This window comes from Mytilus edulis, chromosome 8 (genome assembly GCF_963676685.1).
Source record: "Mytilus edulis chromosome 8, xbMytEdul2.2, whole genome shotgun sequence".
NCBI lineage: Eukaryota > Metazoa > Mollusca > Bivalvia > Mytilida > Mytilidae > Mytilus > Mytilus edulis.
The window spans coordinates 871,848-890,356 of NC_092351.1; the positions used below are offsets into that span (position 1 = coordinate 871,848).

The 18,509-nt window shown below is 34.1% G+C and overlaps 1 protein-coding gene across 15 annotated transcripts in view; it reads right to left on the reverse strand.

The window, feature by feature from the left end:
* The window catches only part of LOC139484564 (uncharacterized), a 76,669-nt gene extending 61,611 nt beyond the window's left edge, over positions 1 to 15,058 (reverse strand). For 12 of the 15 annotated variants that reach the window (XM_071268329.1, XM_071268330.1, XM_071268334.1 and 9 more), the window contains exons 1-6: positions 14,958 to 15,058; positions 11,465 to 11,568; positions 10,775 to 10,875; positions 9,440 to 9,505; positions 8,795 to 8,879; positions 7,337 to 7,729 (exon numbers count right to left, since the gene is read on the reverse strand). In XM_071268329.1, coding sequence (XP_071124430.1) covers positions 7,337 to 7,729; positions 8,795 to 8,879; positions 9,440 to 9,505; positions 10,775 to 10,875; positions 11,465 to 11,536 — 717 coding nt within the window. In that variant the 5' untranslated portion in view covers positions 11,537 to 11,568; positions 14,958 to 15,058. Of the gene's footprint in view, positions 1 to 7,336; positions 7,730 to 8,794; positions 8,880 to 9,439; positions 9,506 to 10,774; positions 10,876 to 11,464; positions 11,569 to 14,827 lie in introns of all 15 variants that reach the window. The other 3 variants (XM_071268331.1, XM_071268326.1, XM_071268320.1) reach the window with 1 other exon arrangement.
* Between the last annotated feature and the right edge of the window lie 3,451 nt (positions 15,059 to 18,509).

Consider the following 18,509-nt stretch of genomic DNA (forward strand, 5'->3'; position numbering starts at 1 on the left):
TATCATAAACTTTGACATGTAAAATATGACAACAGTTTCAGAGCATCATGTCTTTTGGATGCAAGACATTATTTGACACAACTACAATAAACGACTACACGCAGAAAGCTCAAACTTTGAGCAACAAGAAACCCCAAAAAACAATTGTCACAAATATTTTGTATGATTTGAATAAAATGAAGTAGTTTTGAAAAGCCTTTCATTTATTATTCTGACACTTTTGGGTTAGTCTGGCCATACAATTTCAAAGGTAAAATGTGGCTTCCTTCACGTTATGCCTTTATTCTCTAAAATGAGGTATCTTCCTGGTGTGGTTGTAGGAGGGATAGTGTTCAAAATAAAGTTGACCTATCTGTTGAAAAAAATATTTTTGGACTAACTGCTGACTAATGAAGAAAGCAGCAATTAGATGCTCTATCATGGCACAAACTCAAAGTAAAGTTGACATTATTAGAATCAATTTTACGCATTCATAGAAGACATATATTGATTTATTATATTGATGCACGATCAATTGATGCATCAATGCTATAATTACAGTCATTCATTAACTAGAATTATTTATCTATATAGTTCTTCCCAAAATAATTCTTAACAACACCTTTATCAAACAACTTTTTTTTATTTTCATCCCGTAATTCTTCAAACTCATTATCTTCCTTGGTTTAGTAAGAGTTGCTTAAACTGTCCATTGTTCCACTGAAGCATACCTTTCCTAACAAATGTTTATTTTTCTGTCCAATTCTAGTTAAATATATAAAATGTCTATTGATAGTTTGTATTGACTATACAATGTTAACATGTAACTTACTATAGAGAGAATTTATTTACTCCAACGGTATAATAGTAAAATGTTGAGAATCTAAAAGCACTGTCAATTCTATTCCATTATTTCTACTTCATTGTAATGATAATTGTTCATATTTACACTATAACTATAACTATTGACACAAGATTTCTTGTAAACACCGTGTACAAACGTACACCGACCATTAATCCTGATATAATCATCGACATCGTCTCAAACTTAAAATAAATCATCTATATTACTCTCTGTAGGTAGAACAAATTGTAAAGGGAAAAATATAATAAATTTCAAACTTTGAAAAGAAACAAAAATGTTAGGTTATCACTGGAGACAATTAATCAAGTAAAAGTATTACACCTGTCACAGGTATGAAGTCACCTGCAATCTTAGTTCAGGTATGGCATCACCTGCAATCTTAGTTATTATGCATTCTCACTTCTGAGGTTCCAAATGGGAAATAATGCACAGTGTATATCCTTGTAAAAACATAATTAAATCCTCCAAATGATTAAGTTTAAACAGAAGTCATTTATAAAACAAAAGCAGGGTTAAGATCAATGGATTCATTTCATTGTACAGTAAAGGAACTTTAAAGTCAGTTAATGATTTTCTATACTTCAATTAATTTAAACACACCATTGACTTTGAGTAATTAAATATCTCTTTATTTAAAATTTCTTATTAAAAAATGAAATCAATAATGACTTTAAAGTACAGTTAAATCTAACTTTATAACATGGACATCATTTGTTTTCTTTTATGTCATCCGCCAGCTATTGTACAGGTTATGTATACAAATTTAATGAATGCTTTATTTTCACTGGTACATATAAAGTTTTTTATTATCCTGCTTCAATCTAGAGTGAAGATCAATGGTCAGTGGTTCTCTCTGAGCACTACAGCTTCCTTCAACAATAAAGACTGACCAGTATGAAATAGCACAATAGTGTTGAAAGTGGTGTTAAATACCAATCAATCAATCAATCTTGAGCGAAAGATAATGTTATTAAATAGAACTGTTCATGTGATGAATTAAGATTACTGGTATGTGTTTACAAAATTAGGTATTTGGAACTGGAAGTTAAAGAGCAATGAATCTGAAAACTGGAAGTTGAAGAGCAATGAATCTGAAAACTGGAAGTTGAAGAGCAATGAATCTGAAAACTGGAAGTTGAAGAGCAATGAATCTGAAAACTAATCACACAGTATGACATGCTAACAGGATGGTCTATTTTGCAATTCCTGAGAATTTGTAACAACAAATTTTATAAGACAGATACAAAGTGGAAAAAATAGTATGTCACCGTCTTTAATATTTTGGGTGTATCCAGAAATTTTTGTTAAACTAGAGGCTCTAAAGAGCCTGTGTCGCTCACCTTGGTGTTTGTCCATATTAAACAAAGGACACAGATGGATTCATGATAAAATTGTGTTTTGGTGTCAGATGGTGATGTGTTTGAAGTTTTTACTTTACTGAACGTTCTTGCTATTTACAATTATCTCTATCTACAATGAACTTGGCCCATTAGTAACAGAGGAAAATATTTTGTAAATTGACTATAAAGGGCAATAACTCCTTAAGGAGTCAACTGACCATTTTGGTCATGTTGACCTATTTGTAAATCTTACTTTGCTGAACATTATCGCTGTTTACAGTTTATCTCTATCTATAATAATATTCAAGATAATAAGCAAAAACTGTGAAATTTCCTTAAAATTTCTACTTCAGGGGCAGCAACCAAACAACAGGTTGTCCGATTTGTCTGAAAATTTCAGGGCAGATAGATCTTGACCTAATAAATTATTTTACCCTTTGTCAGATTAGCCCTAAATGCTTTGGTTTTAGAGTTATAAGCCAAATCTACATTTTACCCCTCTGTTCTATTTTTAGCAATGGCGGCCATCTTGGTTGGTTGGCAGGGTCACACCACACATTTTTTAAACTAGATACCCCAATGATGATTGTGGCCAAGTTTGGATTAATTTGGCCTAGTAGTTTCAGAGAAGAAGATTTTTGTAAAAGATTACCAAGATTTACGAAAAATGGTTAAATATTTACTATAAAGGGCAATAACTCCTAAAGGGGTCAACTGAACATTTAGGTCATGTTGACTTATTAGTAAATCTTACTTTACTCAACATTATTGCTGTTTACAGTTTATCTCTATCTATAATGATATTCTAGATAATAAGCAAAAACTGCAAAATTTCCTTAAAATTACCAATTCAGGGGCAGCAACCAAACAACCGGTTGTCCGATTTGTCTGAAAATTTCAGGACAGATAGATCTTGACCTAATAGATTATTTTACCCTTCATCAGATTTGCTCTAAAAGCTTTGGTTTTAGAGTTATAAGCCAAATCTACATTTTACCCCTCTGTTCTATTTTTAGCAATGGCGGCCATCTTGGTTGGTTGGCAGGGTAACGCCACACATTTTTTAAACTAGATACCCCAATGATGATTGTGGCCAAGTTTGGATTAATTTGGCCCAGTAGTTTCAGAGGAGAAGATTTTTGTAAAAGATTTTACGAAAAATGGTTAAAAATTGACTATAAAGGGCAATAACTCCTAAAGGGGTCAACTGACCATTTCGGTCCTGTTGACTTATTTGTGAATCTTACTTCGCTGAACATTATTGCTGTTTACAGTTTATCTCTATCTATAATAATATTCAAGATAATAACCAAAAACAGTAAAATTTCCTTAAAATTACCAATTTAGGGGCAGCAACCCAACAACGGAATGTCCGATTCATCTGAAAATTTCAGGGCAGATAGATCTTTACCTGATTAACAATTTTACCCCCCATGTCAGATTTGCTCTAAATGCTTTGGTTTTGGAGTTATAAGTCAAAAACTGCATTTTACCCCTATGTTCTATTTTTAGCCATGGCGGCCATCTTGGTTGGTTGGCCGGGTCACCGCTCACCGGACACATTTTTTAAACTAGATACCCCAATGATGATTGTGGCCAAATTTGGTTTAATTTGGCTTAGTAGTCTCAGAGGAGAAGATTTTTGTAAAAGTTAACAACGACGGACGACGACGGACTACGGACGCAAAGTGATGGGAAAAGCTCACTTGGCCTTTTGGGCCAGGTGAGCTAAAAAGGGGACCTATTCCAGTCATGATTTAGTGATTCCCTAAATAATCAACCATATTTTTCCCCCAAGAGGGAGGACTCATGCACCCTGGCCCCCCTCTAAATCTACCTTGGTGTAAATATTACAAACAGTTTTCGTGAAATTCACCCACAACATTTTCTACATGTGGACTAATGGTCATATGGAGATTCAAACAACAATATAACATACATGTATTCTATCTCTGATGGGTGTATAAAATAGGTGACTTAAATGCCGACTTCTTTTATTTCCAGAGCAAAACATACAATGACAGATATTTAAAAATCCACTAGCCCGACACCTACGACAAGAACATTTACACCATGGGCAATTAAAGCTTGTAATCACATATGCCAAACGGACTAGGAAACTTTTTTTAAGCATTTCCCAAATAGAAAGTGGAAAATCTCTTTCTCACTATTTTTATCTTAGCCATCAGACACAGTTACTTAATCCTGGAGTCCAGGAATTTAAACTGATTTTGTACATTTTTTTTAAAAATAGAAAGAATAACTGGTTGGACGGGTATCATGTATTGATTACAAATCACTTACTTTCAATAAAGATTTCTCTGTACGTGGGGTAGGGTTACAGGTACATGAATGTTGCTCATGCCGAGTCACTCTAAATTTGCCTTTTCAGAATCTAAAGGACTGTGGGTAATCTCATTGTTTGTACACCAAAATGAAAATAACGTTACACCATTGGATTAATTTCCATCGTTTAGAACATTCTAGACCAATCACAATGTTCTGGTGTACGCTTTTAAAAATATTACCCAGAATGCATTAGATTCCGAAACGGAGAATTGATGGGACTGGCGATATGAACTGTCATGGCAGACAACACAAAACCATGCATCATAGTATTGCCAAATATTCTAGTAGGGACACCCCAGAAACATGGTCTGTTTTGAGACCAAGAACTGTAAAGAAGGGAAAAATAGAGCTGATATGTCATCAAAAAGTAAAAATGCCTATGACTGGGAAAAGAAAATTTGTTTTATCTTGGACAGAGAGATTCTCATGGGAAAGGTAGGGTGTTGACAATGGTATTATAGCAAGAATCAATGTTTGTGAATATTGCCTTCCCCCCCCCCCCCCCCCCTAAATCAATCTAATAAAAAGTCTCAGGCTAGCAGGTCTATTTTGCTAGGCAGTTCTTCCAACATGACTAGTAAATAACTGCTATCAATAAGTCATGGACTAGTAAGTTGTAACCTTTAATCCTGCATGATAAGTGGTCATGTGCCATTGTGGTTATAACTTATGCAGTGTTCTCCTAAGAGTCTTTTAGCATCATGATAATGTGATATCTGAATTTACTTTATTATAACTTGTATGATGGACTATCATCTATTTGATGCTATATTTTTAGAAACAAGATGGTATTTCAAATTTCTCTGTTTACCAGGATGCTATATGAAATATGTGGAGGGAACTATTCTGAAAAGGTAACGCTCATCAATATATTGGAAGTTAAATAAAAATAACCTGAACACATAAATAACAAGAATGTGTCAATAGTACACGAATGCCCCACTTCCACAATCATTTTCTATGTTCAGTGGAACATAATTTATTCTTCAAAATTTAAATTTGAAGAATATATATCAATTTTACCATTGAATTGTATGTACATGTTTTGTAACTTTAGATATGGTAGCCACCCTCTACCAGTTGAGACAGGGAGATGGCACAATCTGTCGAGAAATCATAGATAGTGTCGTATCTGTGGCTCGGCTGAAATCAATGACCAGTAACATTATTTTTTGTCTTGTAAATCTTTCCTTAATGAGAGACAAAAATATTTACCGGAATTTTGTTGGAAAAATCCAAACACCTTGAAATTATGTAATCTGTTTTCCTCAAATAATATTACAGTTTTAGAAAAATTATGTCGATATATTAAAGCTGTTAATGTGAAAGTCTCTCCTCCTGGTTAATGTTTATCATTTTCTTCATACATGCACTGTATATTATATTGTTGTATATACTTATTATCTCTATAACTATGTCATTAGTTGATGAGAATAAAATTTAAAAAAAAATTCATTTACAAAATTCATTCATTCATTCGAACGTGGAATTGGGATAAAAACTCTTATTTGGCATTAAAATTAAATTTATCATATCATAGGGAACATGTGTACTAAGTTTCAAGTTGTTCAGACTTCAATTTCATCAAAAACTACCTGGACTAAAAACTTTAACCTGAAGCGGGACAGACGGACAGATGAACGAACAGATGCACAGACCAGAAAACATAATGCCCCTCTACTATTGTAGGTTGGGCATAAAAACCACCTGAACACATAGATAAAACCATTACCAACTTATTTTGCCTATCATTCCTGTGTCACTAGAAACAGATCACCAGTAATTGCATGGTATTACTTCAATAAATCTCAACAATATTAATATGCGTCCTCTTGAAAATGCCATACCCTCAGTATATATATGAGGGTAGTAATGCCCTTTATCGTCAGCCGTCAAACAGTCATTTTTGGCTACTGTTAACATCAAATTGGTTAAAATTTTAGTGATTCGTCAAAATATCATTGTCATCAATTGTCAGAGGTCTCAAATAAATAGCGTTAGCATCATTTTCGGAAAAAATAATGTGCTGCGTCAAAATCAGATGATTTTTTTATCGTCTAAAAGAAAGTGTCCATTTTTTCATCATGCACCAAAAATTACTGTTAACGTCATTTGGCAAGAAATTTTTACCGTTATTCGTCATGAAGGTACCCCCATAACTACCCTCATATACAGTACGGTGCACTTCATGTAAAACGCCCGTACATTGTCACTGAACAAATAAAATCTCACCCAATTCCTAAATTCAAAGACTCATAACTCTACAAAAGTCTACTGATAAAAATTTTCTTGTGTATATGCACATTGACACATTATGTCCTCATTAAATACAAAGTTTAATGAAACTCTATTGTGTGGTTTCAGAGGAGTTGCAATGACAAGAACAGGACTGACTGTAGTATAATGAGGTCAATAAGTGCAAAGGGGCATAACACTTTGGAAAAAAATTGAATCCAAATTTCCTGTCAATATGCACATCTACATAGTATGTCCTTATCTACAGTTTCATGAAATTCTGTTGTGTGGTTTCAGAGGGGTTGTGTTGACAAACTGTTGCAGCAGCATATTGAGGTCAATAAGTTCAAAGGGGCATAACTCCTTGAAAAACATGAATCACAATTTCCTGTGTATATACACATCTACTTAGTATGTCTTTATTATCTACAAAGTAATTTTAGTTTCATGAATTTCTGTTTGTGTGGTTTCAGAGGAGTTACTATGACAAGTACTGGACTAATGGGCGGACAGACAGGTCAAAAACATTTTACCAGATACAATAAATTAATAAAATAATAATAATTACCTGAAAGTGTTGTCCAGCAAGGTGAGATCCTGTGTCACTGGGACCAGGTAGGTCGTTCAGGAAATGTTGTAGAGATGACATTTTATTATTATCTCCATCAGGAAGGTAATTTGTTGACAAATAATCATTTACATAATCTTGATTAGATGGCAGAAGGTCAAGGTCAAAGGTTCCTGTTTTGTAGGGAGATTCTGTTCTAATAGATGGGGTCTCACAGAAGATTCTGTTTTTAGAACCATCAGCTGATGCCAGTCTGACTGTAGTTGTCTCCACTTCCTGTTGTTTAGTAGGGGCGTGTGTCTTGGTACTTTTTGTACGTTTAGCAGAGGCTGTCTTTGCCCGTGGTGCTGCAGTCTTACTGGATGCGGAATCTTTTCTTTGTTTCCCAAATCGCTGAAAAATGACATTAGATTTGAATTAATTTGATTTGACAACAACAGTGGCCTAATAACAGGAATGAAATTTGCATTATCAACACATAATGGTTTTAACCAAGTGATACCTTCAAAGTTAGTCAAGGGATTTAACACATCAATAGTTAAAAAACCACAACATACTAATTTCTTATTGATTCATTGCACTACATCCAACTAATGAGCCAGATATTTTAACATTCTAGCTTACAAGGGAACATTTCGTAAAAAGATACCATCATGAAATGGGCTTTTTATTCAGAATCCAACTGACTTTGATCTGGGTACAACGAAAAACACCCAAGGCATTCTGTTAATTCAAAAATGTTTGCATTGTTTTCATTATTGCCAAAAATATAAACTTGCATTTAATATATATTTTTATAGTTTCATTTCCTGAATTTAAAATATTTCCTCTCATATTTTTCAATGAATTGCTGTAATTCCTAAAAAAAATAATTTGAAGACAAGAACAAAACATGACTGTGCTCTTTGTGTACATTGAAAGTTAGTTACAATACTTACTGGAGCTGTATGGAGAATATGTTTGTTGGAAGTGGGAGGTTACAATACTTACTGGAGCTGTATGGAGAATATGTTTGTTGGAAGTGGGAGGTTACAATACTTACTGGAGCTGTATGGAGAATATGTTTGTTGGAAGTGGGAGGTTACAATACTTACTGGAGCTGTATGGAGAATATGTTTGTTGGAAGTGGGAGGTTACAATACTTACTGGAGCTGTATGGAGAATATGTTTGTTGGAAGTGGGAGAATACAATACTTACTGGAGCTGTATGGAGAATATGTTTGTTGGTAGTGGGAGGTTACAATACTTACTGGAGCTGTATGGAGGATATGTTTGTTGGAAGTGGGAGGTTACAATACTTACTGGAGCTGCATGGAGAATATGTTTGTTGGAAGTGGGAGAATTCAATACTTACTGGAGCTGTATGGAGAATATGTTTGTTGGAAGTGGGAGGTTACAATACTTACTGGAGCTGTATGGAGAATATGTTTGTTGGAAGTGGGAGGTTACAATACTTACTGGAGCTGTATGGAGAATATGTTTGTTGGAAGTGTACCAATGATGGACCTTAATCAGGGAGTCTTTCTGTTTCATTGAAGAAGTCCTACAAATAAAAAAATAATAGTAAAATCAGCTTTTATAAGTGTTTAAGGGAAACATGCATAAAAATACTTCTAACAGAGAATCCATACTTGATTGCGTTTTCCCCTTCTTCAAAACACCCTCTAACTGCTAAAAAGATCATTAGTTTATTGAAGAAAGGAATGTCAATTATCTCCCCTTAGCACATAGGACCAGGATTATTTCCATTAATGACTAACTTCAGGCAGAGTACTAAAACTGTGTGAAGGTTTTTAATTTCAAAGTACATAAACAGACAGGCTGATGGACAGGGTGTTAAATTTATGATATACCCCCAATCCTTTTTTTAAATTAAAAATACATGGACACCGGGCAGTAGTGTTTACAACAGTGTGAACAGAACTAACCACAAAACTATAAATCTTAACTTGTCAAATTTAATTTGTTCATGACATTTTTTGAAAAGTGCATTCAGAACAAAGATTTAAAGGCAGTGAACAAAAGAAAATATGGAGAATTTGATGAAAAAAAATAGCTGTTATCAATGAAGCTCATCTATTAAATATTCTAAATGATACTTACTGTTTTACTTCACACATCATTTTGATCAAAATATGAAAAAATCTGGTGTCTTGCTCGGCCTGTACCCTAAAATAAAAATATTAACAGTTAATTATCTCATCATAAACTGTGCAACAATGAAAACAAAATTCAGTAGCCTGATCAACCAAAAAAGGTAGACAAACACTTTCTGTAAGTGCAGTGGCCATTATTGTTCAAAATCATAATACATACCAATTACACTTCCATATCTGCATAATTAAAAATCTCTCGATCCATTTGTTATGATCATGAATAGGACTATATCATATGTCCTCATCATTAAGGGATAAAGAAAGTTGTTTCCCTTTACACAGTATGCAAGAGTTACTTTTCCATGATCAGTCAGGTGTATAGAAAGCTATTTCCCTCTTACATGTTCTATAGGAGTTATCTTCCCATGGCCAGTAAGAGGTAATGTAAGTTAGTTTTCTATTACTCTGTTTCACACTAGGGTTTTTATTGGTAACAGATACTCTCGGTACCGTATAGTCATTTGGTCCAAGACCATGTATATTCTTCAATATATAATGTTTATTATGGAAAACATTCTAGTGGGAACAAATCTTTCTAATATGAACACAACTTACATTAGATCTTTAGCGTAACCAGTGAGATTGGTCATAAATACAACTTACATGAGATCTTTGGCTATACCAGTGAGATGACACAACTTACATTAGATCTTTGGCTTTACCCATGAGATGACACAACTTTCATTAGATCTTTAGCTTTACCAGTGAGATGACACAACTTACATTAGATCTTTAGCTTTACCAGTGAGATGACACAACTTACATTAGATCTTTGGCTTTACCAGTGATGACACAACTTTCATGAGATCTTTAGCTTTATCAGTGAGATGACACAACTTTCATGAGATCTTTAGCTTTACCAGTGAGATGACACAACTTTCATGAGATCTTTAGCTTTACCAGTGAGATGACACAACTTACATTAGATCTTTAGCTTTACCAGTGAAATGACACAACTTACATTATATCTTTGGCTTTACCAGTGAGATGACACAACTTACATGAGATCTTTAGTTTTACCAGTAAGATGAGATGACACAACTTACATTAGATCTTTGGCTTTACCAGTGAGATGACAACTTTCATTAGATCTTTAGCTTTACCAGTGAGATGACACAACTTAAATTAGATCTTTAGCTTTATCAGTGAGATGACACAACTTACATGAGATCTTTGGCTTTACCAGTGAGATGACAACTTTCATTAGATCTTTAGCTTTACCAGTGAGATGACACAACTTACATTAGATCTTTAGCTTTACCAGTGAGATGACACAACTTACATGAGATCTTTGGCTTTACCAGTGAGATGGGCCAGTCTTAAATCTCTGTGATGACATTCTATAGCACCATACATGTCTTTAAATTCTCGTATTTGCATCAACTGTGAGGATAAATTCTCATCGTCAGTGTCTTAAAAAACAATCTTTCGAGAAAAATCATAAAATTGTAATACAAAATGTATTTCCACTGTAACCAATTGCATATATAATACTAATGGTGAAAACCATTTTTCAGGACTACACAAGTATCTACATGTGAAAAGCAGAGTACAAACTAGAAATACCAGTATAGTAAAATATAAGAACGGAGTTCCAATGTCCCCACATTGCACATGTCTATTCAAGGGCATTAACTAAACAACTTTTTTGTGTATGTTAAAGTATTTTACCAATATCTTTGAGAAATGAAGCTTTAAAGCAAATACAATGCATTTCCAACATAACTAATACTTCTTACTTGGGCATATTTCTTTTAAAAATACCATTTGAAATGATCATTTTGTTATTGTCACCAGCATTCAATACTCATTTGTTTTAGGTCAGAGCATCTGAAACAACTGCCAATTCTTGAAGTATGCAGCCTTACATGAACTAAATAACCAAGCAGATATGAACATAATGTAGTATGCTTGGTGGTCCAATTCTTTTTTACTTATAAATCTCATAAATGAAATACATATATATCCTTACCCTGGATTTACGTAAATCTTTCAGTCCATTCTCCAGGGCCCCAATCTGGGATTGCAAAATCATTGTTCCCATTTTGTCCAATAAATTGATTACAATTCACTTCCCTGAAATTAAATATTCAAACCATAAATTGACAAAACAAAATCCAAATCCTACTATGTGTACCAATACTTGCCTATAGACATTAAGAGATAACTTAATTTTAACTGTATTGTATTTAATAAGCTCCAATGTCATCAATTGGTGATTTGATGGTCACAAAGCAGTGAGAGTTTAAAATACAACCACTAATACACACATCACTATAAAATATCAATTGGAAGGCTTTAAGGTTCATCATAACAAACGGACAAATATGCCAAAAAAATCTCTGAGTACAGACTTACCTGTGAAGTTGGAAAAGTTTTAATGCCTGGCATCCACTAGATATAATAAAGTTAAATGCATTTTGTGTTTCAGAAAGATAAAATCTATTTTGGATTTTGATGGGCATTTTTTTTCCTTCATGCAAAAGGTCTGAAAATTAACTAAACTGTGGTACTACTATGAGATTCTCCCTCAGGTAAATAAACAGCTGCGCCATGAGCGCATGATACGCCTGACGTCTTGTGAGGAAGTTTTATGCAATAATCATAAATAGTTTCTCAGAAAGTTTTAAGCAATTACCATTTATTGTTTTTGAGACACGGCGGGACATGTGAAACCCCCCCACCCTGTTTTTTTTTTTACAAATATCACTAAAATAAAATTTTGAATCAAACCAAAAAGTATACAGATCTTAAGATTAATATAACAAAGAAGTGTGTAAAGTTTTAAGCAATAATCATAAATCGTTTTTGAGATATGGCGCGACATGTAAAAAACCCTCCCCCTTTTTTACAAAATACTCAATAACTCAAAAATAAAATTTTGAATCATCACCAAAAAGTATACAGATATTAAGATTAATATAACTAAGAAGTGTGTAAAGTTTTAAGCAATAATCAAGAATCCTTTTTGAGTGTAACCGGAGGGGTTTTTACGTTGTGTAGTTCTGTGTCAACTTTAACATATTTTACCCCAGACCGTGTAAAGAGTAGGTATAGGAATCCTGAGTCTCTGATCCTTCATATTTGGCTTTGCAAAACTTAACACTAGCAAGTTTTCATAGTTTATTAGCAAACTACATAATTCAACAAATATCAACAATTTGTAAAGATAAAAACATGAAACATGAATATAAAAAGCAAGTTAAAATTCACATAAAAGTGACATAGCTTAATCTGTCATTTTAACCTTTGTCTAGATGCATTATAATTCTAGACACAATAGCGACATTGTGTCTAGATGCAGTGAAATGCATTACACCTTTCGTGTAGACAACACCTTTCGTGTACACAGTGAGCAAGGTCTGTGCAAGACCAGTTAGTCAGCAAGGTCTGTGCTGGACCTTACGTGTAGACAGTGACTGAGGTCTGTGCAAGACCAGTTAGACAGTGAGGTGTGCAACACCAGTAAGCTCTTACTAAAAAGCTAAAATAAGCGGTCGTTTTATCAACCAAATGGCTTATGAAAACAAGCCCAGTACAATTATTTAAATCATCAGTTATTTAACAAATACTATTCAAATATAAACACTCCATAACTAAATTATAAGTTGCAAATTCAACAAAATATGAGAATAAATTCAATGAATGATAGCACCATAATGTAACTAAATATATAAACATGTTAAACAACAATTTTTATCAATAATTCATATTACCAATAGTAATTAAATGTTAATTTTACAACAGTCCATTTTAAAGGGACATAATACTGTTCTAAAACATAGGGTCGCTGTTACATGAGATACGGTGCGACATGTGAAAAAAACATACCCCTGTTTTAGTTACAAAGTGCCGTAACTCAAAAAGTTTAAATCTTATTTTCACCAAAAAGTATACAGATCATTTGACCATCATAAAAAAAAACTATATTAAGTTTCATGAAATTTAGATATGTCGTTCTCAAGTTACCGTGTGACATGTTTACGCCGGACAGACAGACAGACGGACACCGGACATTTGTATACCATAATATGTCCCGTCAAAATTTTGACGGGCATATAAAAACCGGTTTGTATTGTTTTGATTGTCCTTATTTGACCGGCACGGGACGTTTGCGCTTTTTCATAGGACATTTGCGCTTTTTTTTTGTGGACACTTGCGCTTCAAAACATAGGACATTTGCGCTTTTTAAAAATGGACATTTGCGCTTTTTACATAGGACATTTGCGCTTTTTTTTATATATATATCTATAACTTCCCAGCCTCCTCTTTTATCCGGGCTTGGGACCGGTAGGTTTGACCTGGCAGAGTTAAAGTCATTCTTTATGGTTAAAAGTTTAAAATTCATAGCACCTTCATATGTCATAGCACATTGTTGATATATGTTTAAAGTGTAAAATCAAGTACTGTCATCACAATTACAGGTCAGTTTTAGCTTGATATTTGAAGCCCAATGAGTGAACAAATTTTGCTCTTGTTAACTGTCCTGATTGGTACTTAGCCCACATTTCTCCTTTTCAACGGTACATCTCCTTGAAAGGTCTCCAATTTTTAGGGTTTGGTCGAAACGATATAAAAATCCATCAAGACATATTCATTTTTTTTCTTTACTAGTAACTATAACTTTAAAATCCATGTTCACTGTGTAAATGTGAACTAACTAATGACAAATATAAGTTAAATTTATTTATGTAATGATTACTTCTCATTAAGATTACAGGTAGTCGACTATAGGTAAAAAGCGCAAATGTCTGGTGAATTTAGTACAGGTGAATCAAAATTAAAAGCGCAAATGTCCATAGTATTTGAAGCGCAAATGTCCTATCGTTTTACAGGTAAAAAAGCGCAAACGTCCTGTGCCCTATTTGACATGGACAAAAGGTATCTTCACAACTACAGGTGAGTTAAAGAGTTCATCTGAGTCAGTGAGTGGACAGTATCAAAGTAATTCCGGTGTTTGTTTATTTTTACACCTTCTGCAGAAAGGAAAAAAAATGCCCAGCAAAAACCAAAAAAGATTTTATCTTTCTTTAACACAAAATGCATTTATCTTTGATATATCTAGTGGATTCTAGGCATTAAAACTTTCCAAACAGCATAGGTAGGTCTGAACACAGACTAGTTTTTGAGGTGAAAATACGGCCATATTTGTCCATTTGTTATGATGAACCTTAAATTACTCAATCAAAAAACGCATGACATGTTTAAAATTGTACAGTTGGGTTTTTTTATGCAGTTATTAAAAGCTCATCATATGTTATATGTTATCGTATATATAGTTTAACTTCACCGACTAAAAGTTAAAACACTTTATATAGACGTGAGCCGAACGAACCTCCATTCACAACAGGTGCCCGTCAAAATATTCAGCCAAAATGTTCCGTTAATTCAATCTCCAAGTGTTAGAGTTGTTTGTGGGAACAGCAATCAAACAATTCTCGGTTATAATAGATCAATTAATTTACCTTTATATACATCTTTTCACCTAATGAACATTCAAGCGTATCTTGACAACAGGGAAGCTTCATCACGTGGTTCAATCGGAAGTAACTTCCGAAGGCTACTGTTCCCGCCAAAAATGTGATTTAACGTTGAAAAAATCTGTTCATTTTTTTGCTCAGCTCCTCTGAATAAATCGAATAACCCGCCTTTCATTGGGAAAATCGAACATAAGCAAGAATACGAGTCCATTGTTCTACTTTTTTTTTATTAACTAATATTCAAAAATTCTACCAAAAAATTATCAAAAATAAACTTTAGAGGGAAAAGGGGGGGGGGGGGGTCATAATATGCAGTGCTTGAGTAGCCAGCCTTCAAAAATATACAAGATATGCTCCAGTAACATTCCAGAATATACAGGCTATGCTCCTGTAACATTCAGAATGATACAGGAGCATATTCTAGAATTTCTAGACTAAAGATATGCTACAATACTAAATAAGGGTGTGTGGGGGAGGGCGTGGGTCCCCTTTCCTATGAAAACTGATTTTGTTGATTATATAAGGAATCACTGAAGCGGGCCCTCTCTTAGGCAGTCAGTGACACTGATATATGCTTCAGTCCCTCCCCCCCCCCCCCCAGAATTTACACATATGCTTCACTAATATACAGGATATGCTTCACTAATATACAGGATATGCTTCAGGACCATTCAGGAATATACAGGATATGCTTCAGTACCATTCCAGCATATACAGGATATGCTTCAGTACCATTCAAGCTTATACAGGATATGCTTCAGTACCAGAATATACAGTTATATGCATGCTTCACTACCATTCCAGAATTAGGAGATAACTGTATTGTATTTTAAGCTCCGACGGCATCAATTGGGGATTTGATGGTCGCAAATTAAGTTTACTGGCGACGCGTTAGCGGAGACAGTAAACGGGTATTTGCGACCATCAAATCCCAAATTGATGCCGTCGGAGCTTAAAATACAATACAGTTATCTCCATTCTAATGAAACTGACAGAAAACAACGTTAAAACATTATTTAAAATCTGTCATATGCCGTCTGCGCTTGCGCGTACGTCCCATAGCATCAATTGTCAATTGATGCCATGTAAGAAAGTGATGTTATCCAATCAAAATGAACGTTACAAACGTTGTTGCATTAGAATAAACAATTATGTGATTCACTAGTACTATCATTCCAGAATATACAGGATATGCTTTGGTACCATTCTAGAATATACAGGATATGCTTCGGCATTATTCCAGAATATACAGGATATGCTTCAGCACAATTTCAGAAAATACAGGATATGCTTCGGCACCATTCCAGAATATGCTTGGTACCATTTCACAATATACAGTATATGCTTCGGCGCCATTCCAGAATATACAGTATATGCTTCACTACCATTCCAGAACATATAGGATATGCTTGGGTACCATTCCAGAATATACAGGATATGCTTCAGCACCATTCCAGAATATGCTTGGTACCATTTTACAATATACAGTATATGCTTCGGCGCCATTCCAGAATATACAGTATATGCTTCACTACCATTCCAGAAAATACAGGATATGCTTCACTATATATCATTCCAGAAAATACAGTATATGCTTCATTACCCTTCCAGAATTACAGAATATGCTTCTGTATCATTCAGAATATACAGGATATGCTTCTGTATCATTCAGAATATACAGGATATGCTTCTGTATCATTCAGAATATACAGGATATGCTTCTGTATCATTCAGAATATACAGTATATGCTTTGACATCATTTATGATTTGGTAGTATTGTTTCTAGAATATGCAGGTTATGCTTTGATAGGATTCCATAATAAAGTATCATTTTTGCTTAGGTATCATTCCAGAATATACAGGATATGCTTTAGTACCATTGCAGAATATACAGATATGTTTCACTATTATTCCAGAATATACAGGATATGCTTCAGTACCATTCCAAAATATACAAGATATGCCTCTGTATTATTTCATAATTTACAAGATTTGCTTCTGTATCATTCCAGAATATGCAGTATATGCTTTGATAACCTTCCAGAATATGCTTTAATAGCATTCCAGAATATACAGGATATGCTTTTCTACCATTCCAGAAAATGCCGTATATGCTTCGGCATCATTCCAGAATGTGTAGTATTTGCTTCACTAACATTTCAGAATATGCAGTATATGCTTCGATACCATTCCAGAATATACAAAAAATGTTTTGGCATCATTTCAAAATATACAAGATATGCTTCGGCATCATTTCAGAATATACAGGATATGCTTTGTTATCATTCCAAAATATACAGGATATGCTTCAATACCATTCTAGAATATACAGATATGTTTCACTATTATTCCAGAAGATACAGTACATATACTTCGGTATCATTCAACAATATACAGGATATGCTTCACTGCCATTCCAGAATAAACAAGATATGCTTCACTACTATTTCAGAATTTACAAGATATGATCCAGTATTATTTCAGAAAATGATTAACCCAATAAGTGAGTCGTCCAAGTCCGAAGACCAGCTATCTACATTTTACTTTTGAGTTATTAGTACAACAGGGAATAAACTCATAGGGGTAGATAGCAAAGGGACCCAGAAGTCGAAAATAATGTGCCAATGCCATGGTTAAAAAAGAAAGAGGCCAACAGACAAAATCAGTACAAACAAGAATGTGTCCATAGTACACGGATGCCCCACTCGCATAATCATTTTCTATGTTCAGTGGACCGTGAAATTGGGGTCAAAAGTCTAATTTGGCAATTAAATTAGAAAGATCATATCATAGGGAACATGTGTACTAAGTTTGAAGTTGATTGGACTTCAACTTCATCAAAAACTACCTGACCAAAAACTTTAACCTGAAACTTGCACTATCATTTTCTATGTTCAGTGGACCGTGAAATTGGGATAAAAAGTCTAATTTGGCAATTAAATTAGAAAGATCATATCATAGGGAACATGTTTACTAAGTTTGAAGTTGATTGGACTTCAACTTCATCAAAAACTACCTGACCAAAAACTTTAACCTGAAACTTGCACTATCATTTTCTATGTTCAGTGGACCGTGAAATTGGGATAAAAAGTCTAATTTGGCAATTAAATTAGAAAGATCATATCATAGGGAACATGTGTACTAAGTTTGAAGTTGATTGGACTTCAACTTCATCAAAAACTACCTGACCAAAAACTTTAACCTGAAACTTGCACTATCATTTTCTATGTTCAGTGGACCGTGAAATTGGGATAAAAAGTCTAATTTGGCAATTAAATTAGAAAGATCATATCATAGGGAACATGTTTACTAAGTTTGAAGTTGATTGGACTTCAACTTAATCAAAAACTACCTTGACCAAAAACTTTAACCTGAACGAACGAACGAACGAACGGACGGACGCACGGACGCACAGACCAGAAAACATAATGCCCCTCTACTATCGTAGGTGGGGCATAAAAACGCAAAACAGAAAACTACAGACTGAGCAACTCGAACCCCACTTAAAACCGGGCAGATCACAGGTGCACCGGAAT